General features: G+C 41.1%; 1 protein-coding gene across 26 annotated transcripts in view; it reads left to right on the top strand.

The window, feature by feature from the left end:
- The window catches only part of Sorbs2 (sorbin and SH3 domain containing 2), a 136,463-nt gene that overhangs the window by 62,727 nt on the left and 61,563 nt on the right, over nt 1-12,173 (top strand). For 22 of the 26 annotated variants that reach the window (XM_085843994.1, XM_085843980.1, XM_085843977.1 and 19 more), the window contains 2 exons: nt 4,952-5,090; nt 8,635-8,807. In XM_085843994.1, coding sequence (XP_085700120.1) covers nt 4,952-5,090; nt 8,635-8,807 — 312 coding nt within the window. Of the gene's footprint in view, nt 1-4,951; nt 5,091-8,634; nt 8,808-9,488; nt 9,690-12,173 lie in introns of those variants that run through there. The other 4 variants (XM_021170984.3, XM_085843995.1, XM_085843996.1 and 1 more) reach the window with 4 other exon arrangements.

Here is a 12,173-nt window from a genome sequence, read left to right as displayed (position 1 = left end):
AGGCAAGTGAGACAACAGAATGTTCCAAGGGGAGGTAAAGCTTTTTAGCCTGCAGGGGAAAGTCATTAAGACAGGACATAAAGCACTCACAATAGCTTCATGAAGTACCTAAACCTAGCCAGTTTCCCTAGCCCCTTCCTGCTCCCAACCAAGATTATAAAACAGCAATGACTACTGAGTCACTCTTAAACAAGCCAAGTGGCCTACAAGAGTCTCAGGCAAGCTGGGCCACCTGGAAGATACAAAAGCCAGCCACGGTGCCTGGAAAGAGCTCAGCCCAACAGACATTGTCCAACCTGTTGTGAGCTGCATGCATGCCATGCAGTAAGGAAAACGCTTCCACTTCTCGTGTCCACTCATTAAGTTGGATGCTCGTCTTCATTTCTAACGTCAGAGGTGTAACAGATGCCACTCTTTTGCTAGGCGTCTTTTGTCTCCTTACGTGGTTGGTTCATTCCTGGTGTTCCAACTCTTGAGTTATACACAGCTTTGGGGTTTTTAAACCCATTCTTTCCCCTTCAGTTTCTTTCTCCTTTCTTAAGACTCAATGCCAACAGTAGCTTTAACTAACCCATTCTAACCACGGTCAGCAGCTGCTTTTTCTTTCCATTTATTTATGCACATCAGTGCCACGGCTAACTCTGCTAGCATATTTAAAACTTCACTGGCTTGACATCTCATAGTAAAAGCAATGAACAGATTTGGTGAGTAGAAAGTGAACAGAAATTCTTGTTTCCACGTCATTGTTTATAGCTTGATCAAATTAAACATTAAGTGGCGGGGGGGGGGAATAGGTTTATATTAGGGAACCATTTTGATAGTCAGGAAGTAATAGGAAGAACCAGGCTCCAAAGTTCTTCTTGAGAGACAAACATATTCTGCCCGAGCATCAGACAACTTGATATCATTGCGGTGTCATTAGGACGAAACTTGAATACTTCTGAGCTGACCGTTTCTACTGCAATAATATTGGAGCAAGGGCCTTTGTTCAGACTGCACTGGATCCATGTCCTTCACGCACACTGTGTTTAACACCTAATCCATCTGACTGTACTTCCTTAGAGTGTTTGCACATAAAGCCAATCTTTCACCTTCCCTGCCACAGTGTAGAACAGATATTTTTATATACTTGAATGATTTACATCTCCCCTCATTATTCTTTTCCCTCAACCTCAGCTTGAACACCAATGTACTTGCCAATGTACTGCAGGTAAATGCCTCACAGACACACAGGCAAGGCACAGCCGAGGCCTCTTCTTCACGCCTGTCTGTGGATACTTTAACCAGCCCACTTTTCCATGGGGCAGTGGCTCTGGCCCACCACCACCACCTGATGATCTGGGGCCTGTCAGCTTGTTTATGCAAAGATCCTTTCCTAGCTCCTAACAGCCTTATGCACAGCCATGCCACAGGCTCTCTCGGGTATACTCTTCCCTGAGCGAGCACTCCTCCCAGTCTGAGAGTGAGTCCTCCATAGCCATTCTGGTTGAACTACAGCTGGGACGCTCTGACACCACTGACTGCTCTGAGACACCCTCCCCAACCTGGGGTCAGAGATCTGCTGTGACAGATGGCATCACCTTAGCAACCCCCGCTGCCACCCCTGTAATTACTCTTCCTTCCTTTGCCTCCACCATGTTGTGAGGACTGCACTCGTTGGCTATCCAGTGTTGTAGCCGACCATTTTTATTTGCATAGGTGTTGATTAGCAAACCAACTATACGCCATCTGTTAGCGAAAGCTATTGGCGTCATCCTCATTAAACACGCTCGGTGCTAAAATGTTTACTGATCTCCCCTTCTTGCATTTAGGTGCTATTTATGGTAGCTCTAGAATGCCTGGCTTCCTAGTTACTGTTTCTCTGGGGCTCGTATGCTATAAACTGGTTTATTTATAAGGCACTTTGTCAGAAACGTAAATAAGTAGACTGCGATCATTTGCTAGGCTTAAATTATAGAGAAAGTCCAAAATGTTTCAGATATTGTAACTTACTGTTAGTGCCTGAAACATGATACTCCCCTGTGTGACTTGCATTGCTGTGTCCTGGTTTAATACTTGATGTACTGTCTTTCTCCCATGAGTGATTCTGACTGCAGAGCACTAATTGTTCTTACTGTTCTTTGGATGGCAGCCGCCTGTGATGAACATTACCGTCACGTAGGAGTAAACAATCTTAGTCTATCTTACAGAAATGTAGCCTGTGGTTGGTTTGTAATATTTCTCCTGAGCCATCCCAGTTTCAAAATTTATGAAAACATTCTCATGTCAACATGTTTTCTTTCATTTATACAACATATAAATAGTTCTCGTGTGCATGATATCATTGAAATATGTCTGTAACTTTGCTTGGTGATCACTAATCCGTGATCACTAAAATCATATGCACTAAAATGTGCATAAAATGATGCACATTTTTATTTTTTTATATTTATTTATTTATTTGGTTTTTCGAGACAGGGTTTCTCTGTATAACCCTGGCTGTCCTGGAACTCACTTTGTAGCCCAGGCTGGCCTCGAACTCAGAAATCCGCCTGCCTCTGCCTCCCGAGTGCTGGGATTAAAGGCGTGCGCCACCACGCCTGGCTCAAATTTTTATTACGCAGATTCTCTGTCACTGATAGTAAAGAGACCATGAGCTTTCACTGAAGGATGTTCAGTTTTGAGCAGAGAGTCTCTGAAATTGCTAGCATAGGTTCTGTCACAGGGAAAACTTATCTTACCACATAGTTGTTGTACAGTGTCAAGACATAAAACTTTAACTTCCATTCACAGAGAAATGCTACAAGCCATATTTTTTAACTTCTCCCACTACAGAAAAGAGGGGGAAAAACCTAGTTTCAGTTGTTTGGAGTGACTCAGTATTCATCAAGTCGCTGGATTGTTTTTATCTGGAAATAACTAGACTAAACCAACCCCTACCCACAGATAACCAGCCACTAGCCTCAGGAATTCAGTGGGTATGGGTTCTTCCCTGTCCTACTGTGTTAGGAAAAAAAAAGTTGGATATTCCTAATGAAAATACCCAATTTCTAAAAATTTTCAAAATTTGAGACATTTTAAGCATTGATGTGACATTGTAAGTTTAAAATTCCACACCTGACTTCATGTGATAAATTATAATAAAAAATTGGCAGCACAGGCTGCTCTTGCAGAGGACCTACATTCAATTCCCAGCGCCCACCTGACAGCTCTATAATAGAATCTGATGCCCTCTTTTGGTGTGCAGACATGCATATAGACAAAGTGTCCACCCATGTACATAAAATACATGGATTGAACAAACAAACAAAACAACAACAAAAACATCAGGTGCCCTGAAACTGATTTTTTATAAAATCATATTTTAAAGTTTTATGTAATTGTCTTCAGATTATGCATACAAATTATCTATAAAAATACATTAATTTTATATTTAGATTTTGGGTCCATCTCCAAGATATATAATATGTATTTATGAATATCCCACATCCATGTCTAAATGAAGCCTGAAATAATTCTGCCCCTAAGCATCTGGATAACAGATACTCACCTGTACTAGAAACCTTAGTTTTTTTAATAGAAATTATTCTGTCTTTTTCATTCATTATTATAACAAATCATAGATGACTTAAACAAGGGGGCAAAAATATCTGTTTATTATTCAGCAGAGTCACATAAAGGCTCTGAAGTACTGTGCATTATATTTGCTTAAATGTCCAGTTCAAGGAGTCCTTAATATATGGCTGGTTGTTGAGACAGAGAGAGAGAGAGAGAGAGAGAGAGAGAGAGAAGAGAGAGAGAATATCTTTTCTGATACCTTAAAGACATATTTAATGAGTACAATTCTTATAATTGAATAATCAATAATTACTATTGATTTTAGGACACATGTGATATGACTTTTAAGTAAATTAGCTTTCTTTCAGAGCATTTGAAAACATGATAATCTTAAAGTTAGATCAGATAAATATCCACTCATCTGCTGCAGACCATACTTGTGTAACTGACGTTTATTCTGCTATTTAAAAGAGTAGACGAGTATCTAAGTTGTGAGTCTCTGTGTCTGTGCAGATGTGTGTTTGTATGTACATGTCTGTAATGTTGTGTTAACTAAATGCTCTTACTAATGTTTTATCTCATTTGCATGTGTTATCCAGTTTGTATAATACTCAGCAGTATGCTGTGCAAAGACAGTCCTGAGTTCAACCTGTCTGAACTAAGCTGATTTAGCTCAGTCACAGCATGTACCCTCTGAATGTCTACTAGGCCATCAATCCCAAGTTGCATGTTTTAACAACTACAAAAGGACACATGTGTGCCTGTCTCAACAAGAAGCTCCGGGTAGCGTTAGAAATAGAAAGTAGTTAGATGTAAAACAAATAGCTCAATGTATGAAGATATGAGAATGCCAAGTGAAGTCGAAGTAGGGAGAAACCAGTGTTTTAACATCTTTACAATGGTCTTCCAGGTATGTGGCTGGGGAATAGGCCATTTCTTGACTCATTAGGCCAAACACTTGCCTTCTGTGTCAGTCACCTTGTTTTGAAAACTTTGATTCATTAGAGGACTGGGTCTGTGAGCCAGTCCCTCTCCTCCTGCCAGAGAGCATCCATTTCAAATCCACCATGCAGAAGGATGAGAGAGATGAGACTGCTTAAGACAGTGAGAGCTCAGTGCCCTGCCCATCCATTTGCCAGTGACCCACGTAGGTGGCACCCCTGTTGGCACTGCAGTGCGCCCACTGGCTAGCTGCTCTTGTTTCCCTAACCACTTCCCATGCCCTCTGATAATATAAAGGCTGAGAAATAAAGGAAAGAACAGAGAAAACTGGGTGGGGGAGGTCTTTGGTCCCTCTGACACCAGTTTTCAAAAACAAAAGCCCTGTAGTTGATCACTGTCCCGTAGTTGGAAACTCTTGTCATCATATAAAGGAGTGATATGTGACATAATGGGTTCTCTCTGCTTCTCTCAGAGCCAGATCACTATCAATGGCAACTCTGGTGGTGCCGTGAGTCCAGTGAGTTACTATCACAGGCCGTTCTCCCCCTCTGCATACTCCCTCCCAGCCTCACTGAACTCCAGCGTTATCATGCAGCACGGCAGGTCGCTTGGTAAGTACTGCGATCAGGACTCCTCTGTGGCAGCTCTATATCGCAGGAGAAAAATACAAGGTGACATAGTGACATGGGACTACCTGACAACCCTCTGGTGACTCTAGGTTGGGAAGAATTAGAACAGAAGGGTCTACACTGTAGAAAAGAGGGCCCTTGCTATTTGGAGATGATGCTCCCAGCTATAGTGAGCCTGGAGAAGGCTAGGTGATGTTTAAGTGATGGAGAAGAAATAACACGACAATACCTAGTGATCAAAGGGGAGCTTATAGGACCCAGAAAACATTAATGTAGCGTGTTTCTATTGAGGTGGCTTCTTCCTTTGTGAAAGAACTTTCCTTCTAGAATACTCTTCAGATACACCTATGGAAAAATTGTTTAGCAGTTAAAATAGTGTCACAAGGTGACAGGCTATAGCCACACAGGAAAATCCTTTGGATCACAGTCGTAAACTATTCAAACTGATATTTCAAGGCCGTCCGTCATGACTGGGGTACTGGGAAGCAAAGGAGAGGAACTTAAGTACTACCTTAGTGAGGATTCCATAATTTATATAGGTTCTTAATCCTTTGGATATTAAAAAAGTAGGCAAAGCCACAGCCCTTGGTGCTGGGGAGATGGCTCCGTGGATAAGATCATGGTTGCTCTTCCAGAAGACCCAGCCTCAACTCCCAACACCCAGATGCTGGTCCATACCCATCTATCTGCGACTCCAGTTTCAAGGGATCTGATACCCTCATGTAACCTGTAAGGGCACCAAGCATACACATGGTGTATATACATACACACCTTATGTAAAATAAAATACATAAATCTAATTTTAAATGTTTGTTATAGTCTTCCTTCAATAATAATTATTTCCTAAATAATCATTAAGTGTGACTCTTTAACCCATTGCCCATCTTAGTGAACACAGTTCATCCCATTCCACCAATTAAAATAAATAAACGCTCAAGTATAAGCAGCCCTTGACTTTAGGCCTAACCAGTAAGTAGATTTTGCACATGTTCTTAAGTTACATAAACAATGGAAACATGAAAATTTGTTTCAAAACCTTAAGCCTAAGATATTGTCAATCTTGTGAACTCTTTAGAGCCTCCTGGGAAAGTCCTGTGCTTGATAAAGATAGAAACATTCTTATATATTCAAATATATTTGCGTAGCTTAACAGTAATATAATAAGTATTTTGTAGTTACTAAAAATTTAATGTAAAAATTCCAAAATGAACCGTTATGTGTTAAGTTGAAAAGGCTTCCATGATATTGAGAACCTAGAGAGTTTTCAGGGCAACATAGCAGAGGATGCTAAGGAAAATGTCCATACTTGAACCTCTCAAAAAGAGAGACTCCATCTTACAGCCACTGCAGGTCAGCAACAGAGAGAAAACTCTAGAACACAGAGCTGTACACCATTCTGTCCTTGATAGCAGACCGACCCCCTTCCCTCTTCCCACACTGGCGCTTTAACGGAAAGAGTGTGGTATCACAAGTTTAGTAAAGAGTGCTCTATGTCGACTTCAAGCCCACTCATGGTAGAACTCAGCTTCCATGGTCAACAAAACCTCTATACAGTTTTAAACATAGTCTTGGGACTCATTAAAGAAGAGTCTAAATATACTTGTGCCGTTTCTAACGCTACTCTTGGGAGCCATTTGTGAGGCTTGTAATGATCTCCTTTTAGAGTGTAAGAAAGAAGAGCTTGTTTGTGCCAAATTTCTCTCTTTGACAGCCAGTCTACAGTTCAGTTTTATAACACACATCACTATTTCAACATTTTGTAATGGAATTATGCATTATTATACACAAGAATGAAACTTTCTAAGTCATTTTAGCCATAACATTTTTCCTAAATAATCATTAAGTGGGACTCTTTATCCCAGTGTTCGTCTTAGTGAATGGTTTTCCCTATTTTACAGAATAAAAAATATGCCCAAGTACAGACAGCCCTTGACTTCAGACCTAACTAGTGAGTAGATTTTACACATAAACTGTTTGACATGGAAAGAAATTTCCTGTGTAAACATTGAATCAATTCCAATTGGCTAAGGCAGTGATGGGAGGGGAGCAGGATTTACAAGTCTGCTCTGCCCAAGGTGAACTTTAAGACAAAAGACTGCAAATATAACAGTTTATGGACCATATAAAAGAAATATAAAAAGAGCTAGCTTTCATTGCAAAAGCTGCAGGTTTGTACAGTCATATGAACTATACGTGGGGACAGACTTGATACTCTCTTTTATACTAGGAACTGGGAAGATGGGATTTGTATAAGCAATGACACAGGAAACAGTTCCATTTCTAGACTCCTCCATTCCATTCAGAGATGCCTTAAGTCGCTTTCCTGTTGTAAACTAAATTAAAAGTGGACTTAATTACAGCCAATATAGTAATATACTGGGTAATAGCCTCGAGAGAGCTTAATGCTAAATACCCATGTGAAAACGAGTCAAATTCTTAAATGTTTATTTTATGTTGTTCTACATGACATCATCATAAAATACACATATATAATATAAAAGTTCATTATACATGATAAAAATATTAGTTGTAATTCATATATATGAAAATGAAATGAACACATATATATGAATAGAATCAGCAAATGCTATTCTGAAACAAACAAACAAAAATGTTTTCAGCTTCCACAGAAAGGAATTGAGTGACAGACTTTGCTAAAACAGGTCATGCAGTCTTTAAAACAGCAGGAAGTCACATCGCTACTGTTTGACAAGACTGCCAATGATGCTGATTTTCCAAAACTATTATTTTTACCTCACAATGAACAGAACAGGTAGTGTATACATATGTTCTGTTACCCCTGAAAGTATTCCAAAGATTCATAATCTTAACATGAAGATAGAAATTTGATAAGCCTCATGTAACCATGTAACTTTAATCCTTAAAACATCTGTCTGTCTCGAAGGATAAAACGCCATTGCATGGGCATTTTACCATAAAGCCAACAATATTAAATAAAATTCAATAAAACCTAATTACTGAAAAAGCACTTATTTACCTAGAAGCCTTCACTTTTCTAGTGTGTATCTAGTTCTAAACATAATTTTCAATTGACTTTTATTTTCATTTTATTTTTACGGAATTGTATCTTTGGATCAGGGTCCTATGGCTTCTCTTACTACTTTCTCACCATGGCAGCCATAAGCCTCACCAGGATCATTATGAGTTGTGACCCAAGTAAACTTTACCAGGTTTTTTTTTTGGCTTCTGCTGCCCCCCCCAAAAACCCTTATCCTGTCCCTCCCAAGATTTCAGGAAGGAAAGTGAGGTGGGACATGCTCAGTGTCTCCTCAATGGTGGCTGCACATGTCATTCATCAAATATTCTTCCTCTCGTCCTTCTTTGTAAGACACCGAAGTCCTTGGTGTCCCATGCATATGTGTAATACCTGCTGCTGAATGAGACAGAATAAATACAGGAAAAGGCACAGAGGTAGAAAGGATTCTATGATGGCTGTCAATCAATGGACAAGAGGCACCATTAGTTTATACCCAACGTGTTCCCTGTCACTGTATTTTCCGCTCAGATTCTGCAGAGACATATTCCCAGCATGCCCAGTCCCTGGATGGCACCATGGGAAGCTCCATCCCGCTCTATAGATCCTCCGAGGAAGAGAAGAGGGTCACGGTCATCAAAGCCCCGCATTACCCAGGGATCGGCCCTGTGGATGAGTCTGGAATCCCCACAGCCATTAGGACGGTAAGCCACGCGTGCCAGCACATGTGTCTCTCTGGGTCTGCGCTTGAGCTCCACAAAGGATGGATTGTGCATAGCTCTGTGCATTCCTAGGGTCTTATAGCATAAAGATTGTCCTCGGAGCCTTCCGAGCTGCCATGAATACCACACTGTGTGGCAGAGGGCGAAAGCTGGGCGCTGAAGATAATCTCACAGTCTGTTTTCTCCATTTGAATTTAAAACCATGAAAATGGTGGAGTTTGTTAACTAATAACACTTTGTTTTTAACTTTCTATCAAAGCAAGGTGAAGCCTAGAGAGAGAAGGAAGGCGGGGTGGGGGGAGTTACTCCTTTCACAGCCCGCAATTCCCACATGCACTGTAAAAGACAAGTGATTTGTTTCTTGAAATGGATGTGAGTTAACACCAGGGGATGGGAAACTGTGAATTGGGACTTGAGAGGCGAGATGATTGGAGTGAAGGGAAGTAATGTCATGGGAGGGAAAAAGCTGTGTGTGTGTGTGTGTGTGTGTGTGTGTGTGAGAGAGAGAGAGAGAGAGAGAGAGAGAGAGAGAGAGAGAGAGAGAGAGAGAGAGAGAGAGAGAGAGAGAGAGAGAAATATTTGCGCATCCCTCCCAGCTGGGCCTGCTGAGAGCTCTCTGTATGATAAGTGAAAGTGGAAAGCATTGAGGGCAGTTTTTTTTTAAGTCTTTAAACTCTGCCAAAGCGTTACTCAGTGCGCTGCCGGGGCAGCCCTTTCTGGGGCAGCCCTTTCTGGCAATGCTGCTCACAGCAGCAGAGCCTAGGCAGGCAGCTGTGTGCTGACCAGGTCCACTGCAAGAGGAGGTCTGTGAGAGCAGAGAAGGAAGACCGGGAAGGCAGGATGAGAGCCACAGCGTCTTTGCAGGTGAAGGTGGAGGCGGGGGCTTGAGAGGAGGAAGCTCCAACTGCAAAGAGGTTGCCTCTGCACCCACATAAAGGGCTGAGGTGCTGCCAAGAATAGGTTTTCCTTGAACGGAAATGCAGGGGACCAGAGGCAGTGAGGAACCTAGAAAAAGAATGGTCCGGGTATCAGGCAAGAAGCAGTGGTGAGACAGGAAACATTTTGAAGAAGTTGAAGTACGAGGGTTTCCTTCTGTCTTTGAGTTTGCAATCTTCATGTTTTATATACAGAGTTCAGAATTGATTATTCTTGGCATTGGTGTTGTGGTTGAAGCCAGAAAAAAAAAAAAGTATATCTGTATAGCATGCACTTGGGATTTAGACTTCTCAGATTGTTAATAATGTTGAATGTAACTAATTATAAAGCTCAAAAATTTTGTGTTGGAAATCATGATGGTCATATTTAAGTGACAGAAAAATCCCAGGGCTTGTGACTAATATGCTCCGTTTAATGACAGTTGTATGTTTCTAATGACAGTGTTTTGACATTTGTTTTCCCTTCAGAATTTCTGACTTGAAGTGACTAAGTTTGAATTTTCCCATGGTAATGAAGGCATAGTGACTCAGACAGAGTAGTGTCGTGGATTTTGCCTGTTAGCCTTTGAGACACAGTATGCACATAGGTCATTGCTTTCTGTGCAGTTACAGTCTGTTTGGTTTGGTTTTTGTTTTTGTTTTTTGGTTTTTTGTTTTTTGGTTTTTTTTTTTTTTTTTTTTTTTTGGTTTTTCGAGACAGGGTTTCTCTGTGTAGCCCTGGCTGTCCTGGAGCTCACTTTGTAGACCAGGCTGGCCTCGAACTCAGAAATCCACCTGCCTCTGCCTCCCGAGGGCTGGGATTAAAGGCGTGCACCACCACCACCCGACTACAAGTGTGTTTTTTTTTTTAAGTTAGTAAAGATAGGCATATTAATGTGACTCACTCTTTCTAATGTACAGACTTCTAATCGGTAATGTTTTACTTGACAAATTGTTGCTTTGTTGTGCTTTTTAAGGAAAAAAATCTAAGATGTTGGAGGTGCATGATAAAGCAGTTCATAAAAGTAATATAAAATTTATATTATCTGCTGCCAAATGATGAGCAACCACATACATCCACTAAAAGTGTGACGATAGTCTCCCTTATAGAAACTGAAGGTGAATTATTCGCCACTGCAGAAGGTCCTTATAAGGAGCCCTCTTTTTTTTTTTTCTTGTATAATTTGTTCAGACTTTTAAAGCTGCACAAAGACAGGAGGGGGTCCTGTCTGTGTTTACTACTCTGTAGGCTCACTAACTACACATGCAAGGATAGATCCGTGTTTATAAATGCCTGCCATCCCTGAGCCAAGAATGTCCGAGGTCATTTTCTTCCCTCATTCGTGTAGAAAGTAAAGATTACCAGACTCAGGTGGCCTCAGCCTCCTGCTCGGTATGGACATTAAAAGCGGGACTCTCTCACTCAGGCATGTCAGGGAATCTGCTCAGATAATTAATGGATACCATGGTAACAGGATATTGTAAAGTGGTCCAGCAACTACTGAAAACAAGCACCGGACACCCTCTACTTTTGAGTTCTCATGAACTCAAAACGCCTTTCAGGACATCCCATCTCCTGTGACCTGGGATGTCTGTCAGCCTTTTCCTGTCATATTCTTAAAAACAGCAACAAAATTCCTCTAGGGCTCAGAGCCCATGAGACTGTGAATAAAGCCTGACTAAGTGGCATGCAAGATTTCATTTTTTTTTTTAAGATTCAAATATAACAACTGTTTGGCTGATTTAGAGCTAGCAGGGGAGAGTAGAATAGGATTGTTATTGTCATATGTGGAGAAAACATATCTGTTTTTTTTAAGTGTCTGCATGTTAAATAAGTGTATTGTGCCAATGTTTCATAGCTAGAAGGAGATGAAAGTTGGAGCCCCTTCCTAGAGGGCCATGAATGACAGCTGTGTGGTAGAGTCCCAGAGGTTAGATAGTTCGCAAAAAATGCTTTTGGAGGACACATCTGAAAGTAAATGTCCCAAATAGGGACTTCTGCACTTATAACCTCAGCGTGAGACATAACATGCTCCAAAATGGCATTGCCATTTTGAACCAAAGTGTTCTCAGCACTTCTTCTAGAAAGCGACAGTGCGTCTGCATATCCCAGCTTTACCAGCTTCAGAAGAAGTGACTCTGCCAGCCAGCCAGCCACTTCCTGGCTTCTCTGTGCTCACCATATAAAGCTAGCCAGTGGCGTAACTGTGAGATCCTGCCTGATATAGGCCCTCTGGCGAGTGTAGACAACAGTGCTGTCTGTCACAATGCATTGCCATATACAGCGATGTATTTCCTTATTCGGTGTCCTTGTCCCCATTGGCTGTGTCCAGGTACAGTGAGAAACTATTTTTATATGCAGTTGTATGTCACTTTGCTGTTGTTGTTGCTCTACTAGCACAAAAGTATAAAAGAGGTGAAGCTCAACGAAAGG

The sequence above is a fragment of the Mus caroli genome, unplaced genomic scaffold (assembly GCF_978045245.1).
Source record: "Mus caroli unplaced genomic scaffold, Mus_caroli_1 scaffold_10, whole genome shotgun sequence".
NCBI lineage: Eukaryota > Metazoa > Chordata > Mammalia > Rodentia > Muridae > Mus > Mus caroli.
The sequence above is the reverse complement of the archived record's forward strand: the minus strand, read 5'-3'. Positions and strand labels throughout refer to the sequence as shown.